The following is a 17506-nucleotide window of genomic DNA, read 5'->3' on the forward strand; positions in this document are numbered from 1 at the left end:
CCCTTTGGTGGGTGGGATGGTTATTTCAAGGGAAAACTGTTTCTTAATGAAAACTTACATTCTTTAGGAATTCCGAGAAATCTCTTACCTCAAGAAATTGAAGGTCAAGAAGCAGGAGCGTATATTCCCCCCAGAATCCAGCGCCCCAGTGGCAGCAGCACCCCCGTCCTCCACAGCCTCAGCACCTGCTGCAGTCAACTCCTCTGCTCCAGCAGGTACGGCCCCAGGACTGACAGTGGGGGGGACCGATCTTAGAGCCACTCCACAGGACTCTTTTGCCCACTCTTGGGTGCTGCGGAGTTGGTGAAGAGGGTGTCCTAGGGTCTCCATTTGCTGGTCCTGTAAGGGAGCCAGGCCCTGCAGGTGAGGGCCTCTTCTCTTGCCATGACCACCCCCAGCACCACCTACAGCAGGGAGCATAAACATGCTAAGAGACCACATGACTTTCTTACTCTGGGAAGTCGGAGAGGGATTCCTTAGGCCAAGAGGCAGCCTTCCCTGGAGTGGCATCTTAGAAGCTCCTGCTCTCAGAGCGCCATCTCCCAGGCCTCACTTTCCCGTCAGACTGCCCTGCACCACTCTCAGCCCGAGGCTGGTAGGAAGCTTGCGTCTGTACGGAGTTAGAGGGAGTTTGTAATTGTTAGTGAGAAATGGAGGCTGGTGGGAAGCTTGCGTCTTGGTTCTGTACGGAACTAGAGGGAGTTTGTAATTGTTAGTGAGAAATGCTCTGAGCCAACAAAGACAGTGAGATCAGTGCATATTTTTCTGCCAGGAGATGAGACCTCTGCTTATTATCACTCAGATACATGGCAATCTAATGGTGAAGGCCAGAGTTGACTGGATGAAGGTTCTGTCCCTAAGCGGGAAGCTTGCGTCTTGGTTCTGTACGGAACTAGAGGGAGTTTGTAATTGTTAGTGAGAAATGCTCTGAGCCAACAAAGACAGTGAGATCAGTGCATATTTTTCTGCCAGGAGATGAGACCTCTGCTTATTATCACTCAGATACATGGCAATCTAATGGTGAAGGCCAGAGTTGACTGGATGAAGGTTCTGTCCCTAAGCATGAGCCCAGTAGTAACCTTCCTGTTCCCTGGGTAGGTCCCAGGTCACTGCAGTGTGTGTGGTTATCCCAAGTCCACTCTGCTGCTTGCAGCTCAGGTCCAAAGGCATGTGTGTTGGGCCATGTGGGTCCAGCATTCTGGCCTGCCCTCTGCTTCCCCTCACTTCCAGTTCATTCACAAATCGGACTTTGTTCTACCAGTTTTCAGGTAAATATTATCAGAAGTTATTTGCCTTGACAGGAAGGGCATGCAGGATTTCTCTCTGCAGCATCTCTTGTTCTAGAAACGTGTCACTAGCACCGCATTCTTACTTGCAGCCAACAGAAGTCACACCCTGCCCGGGCCTTGCCAGCCTTGGTTGGAGCCAGACACAGACACCTAGCACGCGAAGCTGCTGCTTGGCCTGGAATCAGTTAGCTCAGAGAGGATGGGCTGCATGTGGGGTTCATTATGAAGAGTTGCACCTCGTGTTTAGACATGAGGAAGAATAGCAGAAGGCATTGGGGGTTCACGTGACCTACCCCTTCTTCCCATTCCACTGCCAGCCTTCTGGCCCCTTATCCACAGTCTGCCAGTGGAGCAGACCCAGGGTGGCCCCTGCTGCCGCAGTTCACAGCCAGGAAAGCCAGCCCATTCGTGGGCAGCGTTCAGTGACCTTCCCTCTGCTTAGTCCTTTCCATGTCACAGGACCTGTGGGTTCTTAGCCTTGGCTTTTCCCCAAGAAGAAGCTGGTAAAAGGGATGCTGAGGCCGAGACCCTGAACCTGCCCTAGCTTTTCTTCAGGAGCTCACTGCTTGGTTTTCCTACTCCAGGAAGGCGGCGGGGGGTGGGCAGGAAAACGACCTTGCTTAATGATTCTGTTCTCGTCCCAGATAAGCCATTATCCAACATGAAGATCCTGACCCTTGGGAAACTGTCTCGGAACAAGGATGAAGTGAAGGCCCTGGTTGAGAAACTTGGGGGAAAGTTGACGGGGACGGCCAACAAGGCCTCCCTGTGTATCTCCTACTCCAGGAAGGGGGCGGGGCGTGGGCAGGAAAATGACCTTGCTTAATGATTCTGTTCTCGTCCCAGATAAGCCATTATCCAACATGAAGATCCTGACCCTTGGGAAACTGTCTCGGAACAAGGATGAAGTGAAGGCCCTGGTTGAGAAACTTGGGGGAAAGTTGACGGGGACGGCCAACAAGGCCTCCCTGTGTATCAGCACCAAAAGTGAGTTTAGCTTCATCTGTAGAGTGGAGATAATGCCGTCACTTGTGATGGCGGGTAAAGGGCTTAATGAAGAGCTGACACAGCACTCAGAAACCACCTTACTGTCATCGCCACCACCCAGGTTCTAGGGAAGGGAAGCCAGTACTAGAGCTGCGTGTTACTGCTCTGCCGTGTATATTCACGTGTGACCCGTGTGAGCAGCCAGAGTGTAAGCTGCCGTTCATGTCACTTCACGCTGTTCTGCAGGGTGTGCAGAGATTCACTGCTAAAACAGAAGTGGTTGGTTCAAGTCTGTTGGAAATGCAGGGTTAAACAAAGAAACAGGTGTCTCTGTGGGTTTATGCTGTGACCATCGTAGGGCTCCAAGGCCAGAGAAATGGTGTGCATTGCTTCCTACATGTAGTTGGCTCTGAGGTCTGTTCCCTGTGGCCTGCTGACATTTCATTCTATAGGATGATGTGAAGGTTGCCATAACTCAGAACACCTTAGAGGATGGGGAGCATTCCTGATAAAAGACAGCGAAGACAGCGGTTAGGATGAATGAGAGCTCTGAGCTCTAGACTAGCAAGGAAGGGAGGGCTGTGGGTGAAGGTTTGGAAGGACAGTCAGTCATATTTAAACGATTGGTCTGTTCTGAGAAGTGTGTCATTAGTACTTGTGTGGTTGTGTGGATGTTTTTCTTTTCCTTTCAATTCAGAACCACATGTGCTCCCAGAGGAAGGCGTGGGTAGAGGGAGAGAGCAACCCCCAGTGGGAGGTGTGATCACACTGCAATCCCCTCTCTTCCCTGTCTCCATCCTGTTGGGATTCTGGGCTCACGCACAGGTGCACACATACCAAATTTGCTTCTCAAACTGCAGGGTCCAGGACAGCGTGGTCAGCTATGGAATCCACCTCCCTCAACCCCCAGGCCATGGCCTGGCCCGTTGTGTGAACATTCTAGAGCAGACTTACACAGATGGCAAAGCCCATTGCTGCCTCATGGGGCCACTGTCGTACGTGCCGCCTGCTGCTGACCGAACCGTGGTTATTTATGCAGCACGTGGCTGAACTTGGGTAATACAGCTTTGTGGCAGCTTGAGATTTAAGTTTACGGGGTTTTTTTTAAACCTTCCGATTTGAACAGAGGAGGTGGAGAAGATGAATAAGAAGATGGAGGAAGTTAAAGAAGCCAACATTCGAGTTGTATCTGAGGATTTCCTCCAGGACATCTCTGCCTCGACCAAGAGCCTTCAGGAGTTATTCTCGGTGCACATCCTGTCCCCCTGGGGTGCAGAGGTGAAGGCGGAGCCTGTTGAAGCAGTCGCCCCCAGAGGAAAGTCAGGGGCTGCACTGTCCAAGAAGAGCAAGGGCCCCATCAAGGAGGAAGGTGAGGGCCCCGAGCTGCCCCTCTGGGGCCAAGGGCCGGGGAAATCAGTGACCCCGTCCCGCCCCAGCATAGTGGTCTGTCCCAGGCTGGCGGGTCTGCCTGCCTAGAACCTCTCCCTTTCTGTCCCTGAAGTGCTCTGTCCATTACCCAGTTCAGTTTTCTTAATTCATTGTCACTGTGCACTGAATGACAAGCCCTTCACAGTGTCGGGACAGTACAGAGATGCCCTGTTGAATGATACAAGTGAGAAGGGCTTGTCTTCCACCTTCCCCTTTTTAATTTATTTGAATTTACATTTCTCTGTCGCCTTCTAAGGTATCAACAAATCTGAAAAGAGAATGAAATTAACTCTTAAAGGAGGAGCTGCTGTGGATCCTGATTCTGGTGAGCAGACAAGCACCTGAGCAGAGCAGTAGCTCACCCAGCAGACTAGTAAAGCGTTCCCTGGGCCCCCAGCACACCTCGGCGGAGTGGCACTGAGGAGTCCTCCCTCTCCAGCTCCTGCCCTGAGAACACACGTGTCGTGGGGAACCTCCCAAAGATGGTGGTAGTATATCCTAGCAGGCTCGAACCCCCCTCCCTGGGAGAACCGATCCTGGGAGAGAAAACTATAGAGCTTTGCCCCGGGCAGGTCTGGAACACTCTGCACATGTCCTGGAGAAAGGAGGAAAGGTCTTCAGCGCCACCCTTGGCCTAGTGGACATCGTTAAAGGAACCAACTCATACTACAAGCTGCAGCTTCTGGAGGACGACAAGGAAAGCAGGTGCAGGCTGGGGACCCCGCGTGGTCTTGTTGAGGTGTGGGCCTGACCGTGGCTGTCAGCGCTGCACTCTCAACCTCATGAAACCACATGTAGTCCCAGGACCTCCGGAGTGACGTCAGGTCACAAGAACAAGGATGTGTTGTGAGGCCGTCAGATAAAGAGGGCCACTCTCACCAGTAGTGTTGGTGTCCTTGCGCCCCGTCACACAGGGTGTGGTTTCACGCACTTTCCCAACTAGGTGTTTGTTTGTTTTTTTAGTTTTGTTATAGGGCGCATGTGCTCACCAAAGAGAAGGAAAGGAAAGTGAGAAATCCCGTCCTGGGGGGTGGAGGGAATGTCCATGCCACAAACCCTTCTTTTCCATTCTCCTTTAGGGATTTTGCACAGGCATTCACACATGCCCAGTATGTTTTTCAAGCTGCCGGGTCCAGGATTCGAACTGTGCTGTTGTACATGTAGGATCCAGCCACCTTAACCTCTTAACACCTGCTGGTCCCAGCTTTCAGTCACTTAGAGAATCAAGATTTTCTAATTTTACATGTTTTAAAACTTTTGAAGCAGATAAAGTTTATTAAGGCACTGAACTGACTCTTTATTATTACTTCAAACTCTAGTTGCTAGAGATCTTTGAATTTGCTTTTATTTGTTTTTGTAGCTTAGTGGAGACAGACACGGGTGGACCTGGGGTACAGGTTATGAGATCGTGAGTGCAGGAGGTGGTGCTGAGATGGCTGGCTTTTGTCACTCCTGCATTTCTAGGCAGAGAGGCCCTCATCTAGTGAGCTCGTCAGCTGTCCCTCACAGAGCAGAATCTGTACGGTGTATGCAGAAGGGCGTGTGGAAGAATCTTAAAATGCTATTTTTGAGTTTGTTTATTTTCTCCATGAACAAGAAAGATGGGGAGGGAGTACCCCCTACAGTGTTTTGTGGCTGCAGTCTACCCACAGTTTCAGCCAGCCCCAGCCCAAGGGAGGTCTCTAAATGTGAACCTGGAACCGTCATGGCTGTTTTGCTGGACTCCCATGTATTCGACCATGGTTTGCGTCTCGGACCCGGTGGGTTAAAACTCAAACCGGGCGCGTGTGCGCATGCCCAAGATCCCGAGAGGACAATGGAAGAGAAGGGATTGCGGTGTGGCCACCCCCCCCCGGGGGGGTGATTTCTCACTCTCTGTCTGGTGAGCATACACGCCCTATAGCAAAAACCTCTCAAAAAAAAAAGGGAGAGAATGCGAGAATGCAGTTATATGATGCCAGCAGCAGCTCATTTTATATGAGCGGGATGTCCTCAATTTTCTTTGAAGTGTGATTTCATCATAAAAATACATAGACACCTGGTGTATGGGCTTATTATGTAGTTACTGTGATTTGAAAATTGGGCCTTGTGTTATTTGCACTGAGAGAAAAACAAACTCACCCAAAGCTAAGCAGATGGAAATTGCAAATGATAACCTGGTTCTCGATTGCAAGACCTGCAGAGCCAGTGCTGCCACCCCTCCTGTTCAAGCACTTCTGATGGTTGTCTCTCCTGGATGTGTGACTTCTAACTAATATTGGCTGTGTTTCTGTGGGGAGGGGGTCGTTTTATTTGTTTTGGTTTGGTTTGGGTTTTTTTTTCCTTATGTAAATATCTACAGGCTCCAGTATTCACTCCCCAAGCTTGGCTGCCAGATCCAAGCTTAACCTAGTCACTGCTCATCTGCTGCTGCTACCTTCTCTTTTTCTTCTTCTTCTTTTTCTTTTTTTTTTTTTTTTTTTTTTTTTTTTGCCAGAGGGCACATTTGCTGACCAGAGAAAGAAAGGGAAAGCGAGGAAGCACTCCTCGTGAGGAATGGTCATGGTGCAGTCCCTCTCTATTTCCCCCTCCTTTCAGGAATGTGAGTGCACACGCACACCCAGTGGTGTCTCACCCTGTGCCTCAGGGTCCGGGAAATAAACCCATGTGGGATTACGCTATCTTCACCACCACACTATAGGTCCACCCAACTTAACCTGCGTATAACCCTCAGTTTAAAAATAAAATAAAGCCTTTTATTGTAGTATCAGTTCCTTTTGTGGGACCAGCAGTTGGCGCGATGGCTGTGTTGCTGGACTCCCATGTAGTTGACCATGGTTTGAGTCCCAGACCCGGTGGCTTGGACTCAGTGCTGGGCGCGTGTGCATGCTCAAGATCACAAGAGGAGAATGGAGGAGAAGGGATTGTGGCATGGCCATCCCCACTGGGGGGTGATTTCTCACTTTCTCTCTGTTTCTTTCTGGTGAGCACACGCACCCTAAAGGAAAAACCTCTTAGAAAAAAAAAGAATCACTATAAAAACACTTGCAAAGTTCTTCACCAGAATGGGGTGACAGGGAGGGATGACTCCTGTCTGAACTATCCCTTGCTGACCCACAGCTTTGTGTCTGGCTCCCTCCCACCCTCCCACAGGTACTGGATATTCAGGTCCTGGGGCCGTGTGGGCACAGTGATCGGCAGTAACAAACTGGAGCAGATGCCGTCCAAGGAGGATGCCATCGAGCACTTCATGAAATTATATGAAGAGAAGACTGGGAATGCCTGGCATTCCAAAAACTTCACAAAATATCCCAAGAAGTTCTATCCTCTGGAGATCGACTATGGCCAGGTAATCACTTACTGGTCTTACACCTTGTGCTTCTATTTTTTTCTTTTTTGCACCTAAGGTACATGTGCTCGCCAGGTAGAGGCAGAGAGGGGTGGGGAAAGGGAGAAGAGTGAGAAGGCATCCCAAGAGGGGTGGTCACACCACAATCCCTTCCCCTTGATTCTCCTCTCAGGATTTTGGGTGCGTGTGCACGGCCGGTGTATTTTTCAAGCCACCAAGTCCAGGACTCTGGTGTATTTTTCAAGCCACCGAGTCCAGGACTCAAACCACATAGTTGGCCATGTGTGACCTAGCCACCTTAACCATTACGCCACCAGCAAGCCCCAGGGCACCTTGTTCTTTAAAATTCCCACTGTAGGACAGGTGGCACAGCTCTTGTAAGTGTGCCAAACACTCGAAGAAGAATCAGTACCAGCCTTGGAGGTTCTTTCCCAGGAAAAAAAAAAACAGGATTAAAAAAAATCTATCTAACTTGGTATATGAGGTCAGTATCACCCCCGATACCAGGGCCAGACAGAGATAACACAGGAAAACTGCTGAGCAGTAGCCTCATGAATATTGGATGTAAAATGCACAACAACAGTAACAGACTGACTACAGCTACTTGTGAGGACTTACACACCTCGTCCAAGTGGGGTTCCGCCCAGGAACACGAGGTTGGTTCAGTGTCTGAAAGTCAGCGTAACGCTCCACGGGAATAGAGCGAAAGGACAGGAAAATCACAAAAGATGCAGGAAGCCCCTTCAGTGAAAAGCTCACCGTGAAGTACGAGGCAGAACTGAGAGGAGGACGGCAGTGGTATTTTTGAGGCTGTCAGCAACAGTTTTTGACATAGTCCCTGGAACATAGCAAGGGTTCATATATAGATTCTCAGTAAGGCCTTTTCGGTTTTCCAGAGGCCCTTACTGGAGAGAGAAAAAGCACAGCGCCCTCTCAACCACAAGGCATGGCCCCACTGCAGTCCCTTCTCTTCCATTCTCTCTGGATTTGGGGTACACACCTGTGCACTCATCATATTTTTTAAGCTGCCAGGTCCGGGATTTGAATCACCGAGTTGGCCATGTGTGATCTAGTGCCTTCACTACCACACCACCTATTGGCCCAACACTTGGCTCTTATTGCTGGTGGCACTCCATCGGGCATCCTAGTTATCTGCAGTCTAACCCTCCCCCTACCCCCTCAGACACCACCATCGCTGTCCTTGGGTTATTGCTTTAGGTCTTCTACTGTTCCTTTTTCCCCTTGAAGGATGAAGAGGCGGTCAAGAAGCTTACAGTAAACCCTGGCACCAAGTCCAAGCTCCCCAAGCCAGTTCAGGACCTCATTAAGATGATCTTTGATGTGGAAAGTATGAAGAAAGCCATGGTGGAGTATGAGGTTATTCCATTTTATTGTTTCATCCGAGCGTTTGCTGGGGGTGATCACTCAAGTGCTGACTAGTGAACTCCCTGGCAGTTCTTGTGTCATTTCTCAGAAGCAGGAAAAGGTGAACGTCAGCGTCTCAGGCCTAGCCTTCAGCTTCAGATGTGGGGCTGAGGCCCTCAGGGCTTGCTCTTTTGCAGAGGGCCGCTTGATTGGCTGTGAAATGTGTGGTGTATCGTATGGTGCTGCCCCCTGGTCCCAGACCCCTCTGCTGTAAATGCTCTGTTTCTTACATGTTTCTGTATGTGCCGAACCACCCTCCCGTTAGGGGAGGGAGGCATGGTTCTTTCAAACTGACCAACTGAAACTGTCCTGGGAAGTCCAAGGCTGAGCCTGATGACAGAAAGAGAAACTGTGCCGCCAGCTCTGTCAGAAAGTGCAGAGAGACGCCAGCGCCGTTTCCTCGTTTCCTCGCATAGAGTCATACCAGCTGTGTTGTGTATCCTGCCTCTTTGCTGTACTCGTTTATCATTTCCAAGAGTCTATTGTATGGACTCTTTTGGATTTTCTATGTATAGAGTCATATCATCTGCAAAAGCAGAGATAGTTTTACTTACTATTTTCCCATTCGAGTGCCTTGTACTTGACTCTGTTGTCTGACTGCCTTGGCTAGGACTCTCGGCACTGCGTTGAAAAGAAGTGGAGAAAGTGGCAGCCTCGTGTAGGTTGCTGTTTAGTGGAAACCGTCTAGTATGATATTTGCTATGGGTTTGTCATATAATTACATTTTATATGGAGAGCAACGTCCCTTCTGTGCCTGTTGTGCTGAAAGTCTTAATCCTGAAAGTATGTTGTATTTTGTCAAATGCGTTTTCCATTGATGGATGTGATCATATGATCTTTATCTTACCTGCTATAAATGTGCTCTATTTCTTACATGTTTTTGTATGTGCTGAGCCACACTTACATCCCTGGCGATAAAGCCTACCTGATCGTGGTGAGGGGGAAATCATGCCCGCTGTCTTTAAGGGTAGTAGTTGGACCCTAATCCAGCATGCCGGTGTAGAATGACAGTGGCCAGTGCTCCTGTTTGTTCTCTGTCTCATCTCTGCTCTTCCCCGGGGATGTGAGTGCAGAAAGGCTCTTTGTTCTTTCTTGCTGGCGCCTTGGAGCAGAAACCCAAGCACTGCTGCTACCTGGCAGGCAGACAGCCTCGTGTCTGTTCCCCGGCCATAAGCCCAGGACCTTCAAGCTGCTCTGAACCAGGGAAGGGGACGAGCCCCAGATCAACCTCAGCCACGGCACGTCTTCTCCATGAGGTTGCTGCCTTCACGTTTGTGTCCCGTGTCTTCGTTACTCTTCTGTAGAGTCTGCTGGCTAGCCTTGCCAGAGGGGAGCTCTGAGCCGGGGTGGTACAATCGTCGGCACCTTTTCTTTGACTCCATAGACATCGGGGCCAACCAGCATCTCCCAGCAGGAACCCAGCCAAGCAGAGCTCTCATAGCCTTGCGGTGGTTAGACTAGGGTGTTGCGTTACATCCTAGAGGTCGTCAAGTAGGTTTGAAAATGGTCCGGGTTTAATCACTGTGCCCATTCGTAGAGATCTGGGGGTTTTGTTGTGTTTTGTTTCATGATGGAGCACCTTCCATAGACTGCGGTCGTCCTGTCATTCTCTTCCTCCAGTCATCCAGCCCATCACATCTTGGGCACTCGCACACATGCCCGGTGAACTGCAGGCTAACCAGGCCAGGGATTGGAACTGCAACCGCAATGTCGGATCCAGCTTCTCATGAGCAGTGCATTATTGCCTGGTGTGCTTGTTTGTAAGCAGATACAGAACCTGGCTTCTGTCTGGCAGGGCCTCTACTTTGAGCCATCTCATGGATGCACTCACCAAAAACGGGATCACCCGAGAGGAGAGCAGGAGGTGCTGGGGTTTGGGGAGGAAGAGGGCTTCTGTCTCCCTACTGTTCAGAAGTCCTGCATGTTGTTTCCTGGCCCACATACTCGAATTTCTGATTCCTAGAACTTGTCAGTTATTCTCAGACCCAAGGCCCTTCTGTGAGATGGTATGTCTGTATCGCGTTCACTCAGGCAGGTAACTGGTTTAGCAGGAAGAAGGCAGCCAGGGGCCTACCACTAGAGCAGTCTGGAAAGCAACCAGTGGGAGGGGTGTGGGAAGCAGGGTGCCCACTCCTGGCTTGATGGGTTCCACGTGGGATTGGGAGACCACATGGATTCGGAGATGGTAATTGTGGGAGCTTCATCCCCAGCAGCAGGGAACCTGTCGTCCCCGCTGAGGAAGGCAGGGCCTGAGCAGAGCAGGATGGTGTCCAGGTGCTGAGAGCGTACCAGGGGTGGGTAGGGGGAAGGCTCGGCCCACCCTTGAAGCCTCCCTCTGGCTGTTCCTGTGGCTTGAGGGTCCCTGACTCCAAGGTGTCTCCCGCTTTCCACTTTCTTCCTAAACCGGGATGCTGTGTAGCCTCCGCTCCCGCCCATCCAGAGTGGTGCCAGGCTTTGCTTTTCTGGGAGTGGGGTGGCGTGTTGATTGAGTCCTTTCTTTCTCGTGGTTTGTGTGTACGTTTCAGGGGGTGTAGGTCTTTTTTAAATGAACGGAATCATCAGCTTAGGAAATGTTGCTTCCCTCAGTGCTAACTCTCAGGCTGGTCATGCCGCCCTTGATCAAAACGCCTTGTGAAGTTCTCAAAAATGCTTTCGGAGCCAGTTGATAGTCCGCCCTAATGTCGCTTTGCTCTTTTATTGTACCATGTTCTTGGCTCAAAATAGATTCTCCACCTTCTTGCCCAGACTGAGCTCCAGCCATTTAATGCCTGCCAGAAATTGGATATTCACTCGGGAAGGAGAGCCTGGTACTGAGGGGCAGAGCAGTGTGCCTGCCGGGCTTATGGCTGTTGGAGAAGCTATTGCTGCCGCCCCCCCATCGGTGCCTGATGAGCTCTGAGCGATTACAGCGCCTTTGTCCTCTTTAATCTCTGTAGCATCTCCCTGTCCCTCTAAGTCCCTCTAATTCATGAATGCGTCCCAGCTCTGTCTTTGTTCAGACTCCGCAGGAGGTGCTCAAGTGTAAACAGGAGCCAGGTGCAGTCTCAGCAGGGGAGCCTGCCAGGGGGCTGCTGGGGATGCCCCAGATAGTGTCTCCGGGTACAGCTTGTGGGGTCCACCGGCACGCAGATGTCTCAGCCCTAGGACTGAGCAACCAACCGGGCAGGGTCATGAAAAGGAAGAAGGGGTCCCACTTACAACTGGAAAGCCAGGGCTGCAAGCTGATGCCTGCCTGGCTACCAGTGAGCCAGCTGCAAGCCTCGTACTTCGTCCATGGCAACTTGCTGCCTCTCGTGATGGTAGTTGCCAGGTTACTGAGAGCAGTAGTGCTGGAGCAAATATTTGGCCTTTTGATGTGACTAATTAATAAGGAGCAGCATTGATTTAAGCATAAAATAGACATAAATGCTGGAGTTTGTCTTCCGCAAAAATTATCTTCACCACTTGGAAATTCTTGGTGGTGGTCTTTCCAGCTGGTAAACCAGGGAGAGTGTGCTTAGTGCTTTGGCTCTGTCTGGGGCCCCAACATGGGGAGCTGGAATGAATGACCTTTCTCACCCACTCTTGGAATTGAGGGTTTAGGCTGCAGCTTCTTCTAGAAGTGCTGACTATTTGAGACCAAGCCTGCACAGGGAGGAATGGCTTATCCCAGCCGTGAATGAAGTGACTAACAATCTTTCGGGCAGACTCCAGGCCCTGTAGAAGGGGTGGGTCACTATCCCCAGGAAGACCAGCCTGGTGGGCTTCTGATTGCTTCTGTTGGGGGGCCCCAGAAGCCAGGAGAGAGGGGATACTTGGCCCAGCTCTCCTGTCACCATGTTGCTCGGTGCCCGGCTCTCAAAGAAGAAACCCTTCCCTGTCTCCCCAGATTGACCTTCAGAAGATGCCCTTGGGGAAGCTGAGCAAAAGGCAGATCCAGGCTGCGTACTCCATCCTCAGCGAGGTCCAGCAGGTGAGCAAGGGGCTGCCCTCGGGCTCTCCCAGGCCGACCTCTCATTGAAGCCTGTGGCAGTGCCGTATCCCCAAGGTAAATGAAGTGGAAGTCCGGAGCCACAGTTCAGGGGGGTTTGGGGTTTCGTTTGTTTCTTTGTTTTTAAAGCATTATTTAACACTATTTATTTGTTTTAATTTGATCACAGAGGGACACAGTGTGGGGGCGGGCGGTGAGAAAGCAAGCCTCCAGGTCCGGGATTCAGACTACAGTCAGCCATGTGGGAGTCCAGTGCCCTTAACCACCACGCCACCTGCCGGCCCAAGGCTTGGGGGTTGTTTAAAATCAGCTGACAAGACACATGCCTGCCACTTGGAAAAGATCACAGAATGAACGAATAGCAGTGTTTCCAGTCATCAGATCTGTAATAAACCCCCTGTAAAGTAGGTGAGGAGGCCCAGCTACAGTGGCCAAGTAGTAGGGTGTGGCTGCGGAGGCTAGAGTCAAAGGGATGGCCCAGGTTCAGTTCCCAGACCAACCTAAACGTGTCGGGTATTGTAGTCCGTGCCTATCATCCTGGCTAACCGTGAGGCCGATGCTGAGGATCAGGACATGGCCAGACCCTGGCAGACATACCTCACTGTATTCACCTTCACACATATCCCCCCAAACCTCCGTTTAAGGGGGCAAAAAACTAGATGAAGAATTTGTTTCCTTCATGTCTTAAAAATACTGTGATTTTTTTTTTTTTCTTTTAAGTGAAGAAGAGGAGAGGAGAGGAGGAGGAGAGGGGTGTTTTTGACTGGATCTTGCCTTAACCTCCCTATTAACTGGGATAATGAACCTCCACAGTGGGCCAAGAACCACACCCTGGCCTTCACTGTGGCCTCAGCCACTCCTCCTGCTTGGCCACAGGGGCTGGGCCAAAAAAATATAATAACTGGTTTTTTAATGAATCCTTGTGAGTTAGGCTATTCATTTTGCAGTTACTAGGAACTCATCAAATAGAAAACTTGTTTTATCTCTTTTTACTGGTGTTCATTTATTGCGCTTGTACCAAATTCCCCTAGTCTCCCAATCCTTAGGCATAAACTGAGGCGTTGTGCTTTATCTGGGGATGAGGCGCAGGCTCAGCGTGTGAAAGAAAAAGACACGGCAGAAAGCCGAAGTGGATTTTCCGGCCAGTACTGGAGAAGCCCTGAAGCAGAGCCGTTAAATCCACTTGCAGCAGATTCTGAGTGGGGACCTCTCTCTCTGTTTCCTACTGGCTAAAATGTGCAAGGCTTTCCCCAGGCCCAAGCTCCTTCTGGAACAGCATCCTGTCCCGTGGCACAGAGCCAGCTGCAGCACAGGCAGAAGTCCAGCTTAGTGATGCGCACGCCCAAGGGAGAACTCATGCACGGGGTCGGGCTATAGCGTACCGCTTCATGGCCCACCACCCTCCCGTGGTCACCCGCGCTGTCTGCCTAATACACAGTACTCGGCGGTCCAGCTCTTCCATCTCTTCGTGCATTTGTTTGTTTGTTTGAGAGATTTTTGCTATAGGGTATGTGTGCTCACCAGAGAGAGAGAAAGTGAGAAATCACCCCCCGGGGGAGATGGCCCATGCCACAATCCTTTTTCCTCCATTCTATTCTTGGGGTTCTGGGCTTGCATGCCAGTGTGCCCGGTATGAGTGTCAAGGGTCTGGGTCTGGGACTTGAACCAGGGTTGGCCATATGGGGTTCCAGCTAACCTCTGTACTACCTGCTGGCCCCTCTTCATGCGTTTATGAGCGTCCTCTGCATGGAGAGCACTAAGCGACACTGTGGCTCTAGGGGCTGCTCAGCTTTCTGTGCCTAGCCACCTGGACCAACAAGTACAATTCAAACTACTCCTTCCCCACCTCAAAGATGAGGGTCAGTGGATAAAGGAGGCCTGACTGGATTTTATAGCAGTGAGCATCTCCACCCCAACATTTCGCTATGAAATATTTTCTAGGGTACAAAACGTTGAAAGAATTTCACAGCAATAGCCATGACTAAAATCCTACCGCCTGGGTTTTACACTATCTATTTTGTGGTGGTGGTAGCTTTTTTACGTCTAACTGCATGGTTCTTTAAAGCCCTTCCTGTGTTGAACTGGGCTGTTAGAGGACCAAGTTCCTGTCCTTGCTTGGTGGTGCCACAGTAGCGGGAAAGAGGTCTTCCGGTACTCCCTGGGTGTGCCCGCCTGTGCATACAGCAGTCTGCGTCAGTCACATGTTCCTTCTGTTCCCCCTAGGCGGTGTCCCAGGGCAGCAGTGACTCTCAGATCCTGGATCTCTCAAACCGTTTCTACACCCTGATCCCCCATGACTTTGGGATGAAGAAGCCTCCACTGCTGAACAACGCGGACAGCGTGCAGGTATCTCGGAGGTGCAAGCCCCTCCGCGTCGGTGGAAGTGGAGCCACGGGGCAGAACGAGTTCTCCCTTCTACCACATCGCTTAAGAAGAGCCAGTGGAGAGGAAGATCCTCTTTTCCCACCTCTTTACAAGGGAGCCAGGGCAGCGGGCTCAGGAACAATGTGGAGACTCCTGCCATCATCAATGTGCACTGATGAGAGGAGAGGCAGTTTTTCTATTTTTGCCATCGGGCATGTGCGCCCACCAGAGAGAAACAGAAGGGGAAAGTGAGAAATCACACACATGCTGGCATGACTTTCAAGCTGCCGGGACTGAGACTCGAACCACAGTCAAACATGTGGAAGTCCAGCACCTTAACTACTGCGCCACCTGCTTGCCCCAGAGAGGCACCTCTTACTTCATCTCTCACCCCTGCCAGGGAGTGGCCTCCTTCACGTTCTTACGCATGTCCACTGTGGGCAATAGGCCATGGGCCCTGCCCCTGACCAGTGGGAGGTCCCCCTTCACTGCTGGATGCTGTCTCCATATAGGTTTTCCATGCCAGATGAGTGACTGTCTCCCTTCCCTTGGTACTTAGGGTCTTTCTTTTGCTCCTTCAGGCCAAGGTAGAGATGCTGGACAATCTACTGGACATTGAGGTGGCCTACAGTCTGCTCAGGGGTGGTTCTGATGACAGCAACAAGGACCCCATCGATGTCAACTATGAAAAGCTTAAAACTGACATTAAGGTAACAGGGTTAGCCTTTCCTCAAGCTTATTTTTTTTAGAATTATTTATTTAGTTTTACTTACCGTCATCATTATTATTATAATTTAATTTGAATGGGGCGGGGGGGAGTGAGAAAGCAGGCCACCAGGTATAGGACTCAAACCCTGGTCAACCATGTAGTAGTCCAGCACCTTAACCACCGTGGCACCTGCCAGCCCTTCCTCAAGGTTCTTAACCACACATCTCCAGATGTACGTCAACCTCTCCCAGAGAGCTTAAGACACACACTGCTGGGGCCTGAGAATCTGCCTTTCTGAAGCAGTTCCCAGGATCTCTGGGCATTTAACTTAAAATAATGTGCCTAGGTTACAAGACAGGCTTCCAAGCCTGTGTCTCCGCTTGGTATTGAAACTCTTTTTTGATGGGTCTACCTAGAAGTTTGGGGGTTCTTTTCTCCTAATTGAGAGAGGAACTTTTGGAGATTTTGGTAGCATGAACTTCTAGTTTGTTACCAGTGTCCTGTTTCAGAAATGGAGGTGCCCCTTGGTGGCTGTAATGACAATGCAGTGCTTGGGTCTTTCTCTGAAGCTGAAGAGGCCCTTGTTTGTGCACACTTAGTCCCTGGACTTGGGTGTTAGATGCTCAGGCACAAATCCTCTAGCCTAGCCAAAAGAGGGGGTTTTTTGTTTGTTTTGTTTTGTTTTGCCTTTGCCCTAGCCAACCCCTGACCTTGAGCCTGGTCTCATGACCCATGTGCCTCACTTTCCTCAGCCCCTGCCTCTTTCCCTGCCCAAATAGCCCCTGCTCCTTCGTTAGGACAAAGCACAGATCTGTAGGTCCCAGCAGGGTCGACACCAGATGTCACTTTTGAGAGCAGCAGACAGCGTCCCTACACCATGATCAACCCCCGGGCTCAGCTGGCCAGGGTCACAGGCACATGCACAGGCTACTGGCGTACTCAGGGTATGAACCCAGGACCTTTCCCATGTCAGTCCAGTACGTTTCCACTCTGCCACCATCTGGCCCCCAGCATGCCTTTTTTTGGGGGGGAAAGCAATGGGTATGGTTTTTGTTTTTGTTTGTGTTTTGTTCTTATTCTTACTCTCTTTGCTTATAATTCTAAAGGCTTTCAATTAAGAGGCAGTGAAGAAAATCAGAATTTTTAGATGTTCGAAACTTTGAACAAGAATATGGAAATTTTAAGAGAGGATGCATAGCCTCTTCCATAATACACTCAGGTTTATTTATGATAAATTACATTAACAATTGGGCAATTGTTTATCGTGCATGTTCTCCAAGACATAATATGAATGACCCTGAAGATTAAGAGAAATTTATTTATTTTAACTTGCTATAGGGTACGTGCACGAGAGAAAGAAAGAAAGAAAGCCTCCAGGTCCAGGACTCAAACCACAGTCAGCCTGTGGGAGTCCAGCACCTTAACCATAACACCTGTTGGCCCAATATGTTGCCACTTTTAATTGCGAGCTTTGGTCATGGGATGGCTTTCGGCCCTTTGGGCTTTAACTCATGATGAGCTTGGTCATCGTTCTGGATTCTCCCTGTCCACTGCCAGTGAACCTCGTACTTCTCCCTTTCTCTTGAACCCAAAGCATGGCATATTAAGACTAAGGGAATGTTAGGGTTTTCTAGCAGTTCAAGTAGATGAAGCAGGTGCCCACAGAAGAGGAACCCCAGGGGACGTGGGCTCTGAGTCCTGCCTGACTTTCACCGAGGCGTGCTGTGTAGATCATGCGTCCCCTGAGCCTCCGTGCTGTTCTCTGTGTGTGACCCCTGGGCGTCTCCATCGCTCTAATCCCAAGACGCCTGTCTTCTAGGTGGTTGACAAAGATTCTGAAGAAGCCGAGATCATCAGGAAGTATGTTAAAAACACACACGCGACCACACACAATGCGTATGACTTGGAGGTCGTCGATGTAAGAATCCCTTCTCCCCCGCCTCCCTTTATGTCCTGCCAGCTTCTGCCTGCCCACTCCTTTAAGCTGGGCTTGGAGGGAAAAGAGC

The 17506-nt window shown here is 50.4% G+C and overlaps 1 protein-coding gene across 1 annotated transcript in view; it reads left to right on the top strand.

The window, feature by feature from the left end:
- The window catches only part of PARP1 (poly(ADP-ribose) polymerase 1), a 43511-nt gene that overhangs the window by 21907 nt on the left and 4098 nt on the right, over positions 1 to 17506 (top strand). Inside the window, exons 8-18 of the mRNA XM_006157249.3 lie at positions 68 to 215; positions 2136 to 2276; positions 3403 to 3645; positions 3961 to 4029; positions 4277 to 4409; positions 6837 to 7032; positions 8281 to 8409; positions 12326 to 12409; positions 14651 to 14773; positions 15373 to 15501; positions 17320 to 17418. Coding sequence (XP_006157311.1) covers positions 68 to 215; positions 2136 to 2276; positions 3403 to 3645; positions 3961 to 4029; positions 4277 to 4409; positions 6837 to 7032; positions 8281 to 8409; positions 12326 to 12409; positions 14651 to 14773; positions 15373 to 15501; positions 17320 to 17418 — 1494 coding nt within the window. The remainder of the gene's footprint in view (positions 1 to 67; positions 216 to 2135; positions 2277 to 3402; positions 3646 to 3960; positions 4030 to 4276; positions 4410 to 6836; positions 7033 to 8280; positions 8410 to 12325; positions 12410 to 14650; positions 14774 to 15372; positions 15502 to 17319; positions 17419 to 17506) is intronic.

This window comes from Tupaia chinensis, unplaced genomic scaffold (assembly GCF_000334495.1).
Source record: "Tupaia chinensis unplaced genomic scaffold, TupChi_1.0 Scaffold000532_1, whole genome shotgun sequence".
Taxonomy (NCBI): domain Eukaryota; kingdom Metazoa; phylum Chordata; class Mammalia; order Scandentia; family Tupaiidae; genus Tupaia; species Tupaia belangeri.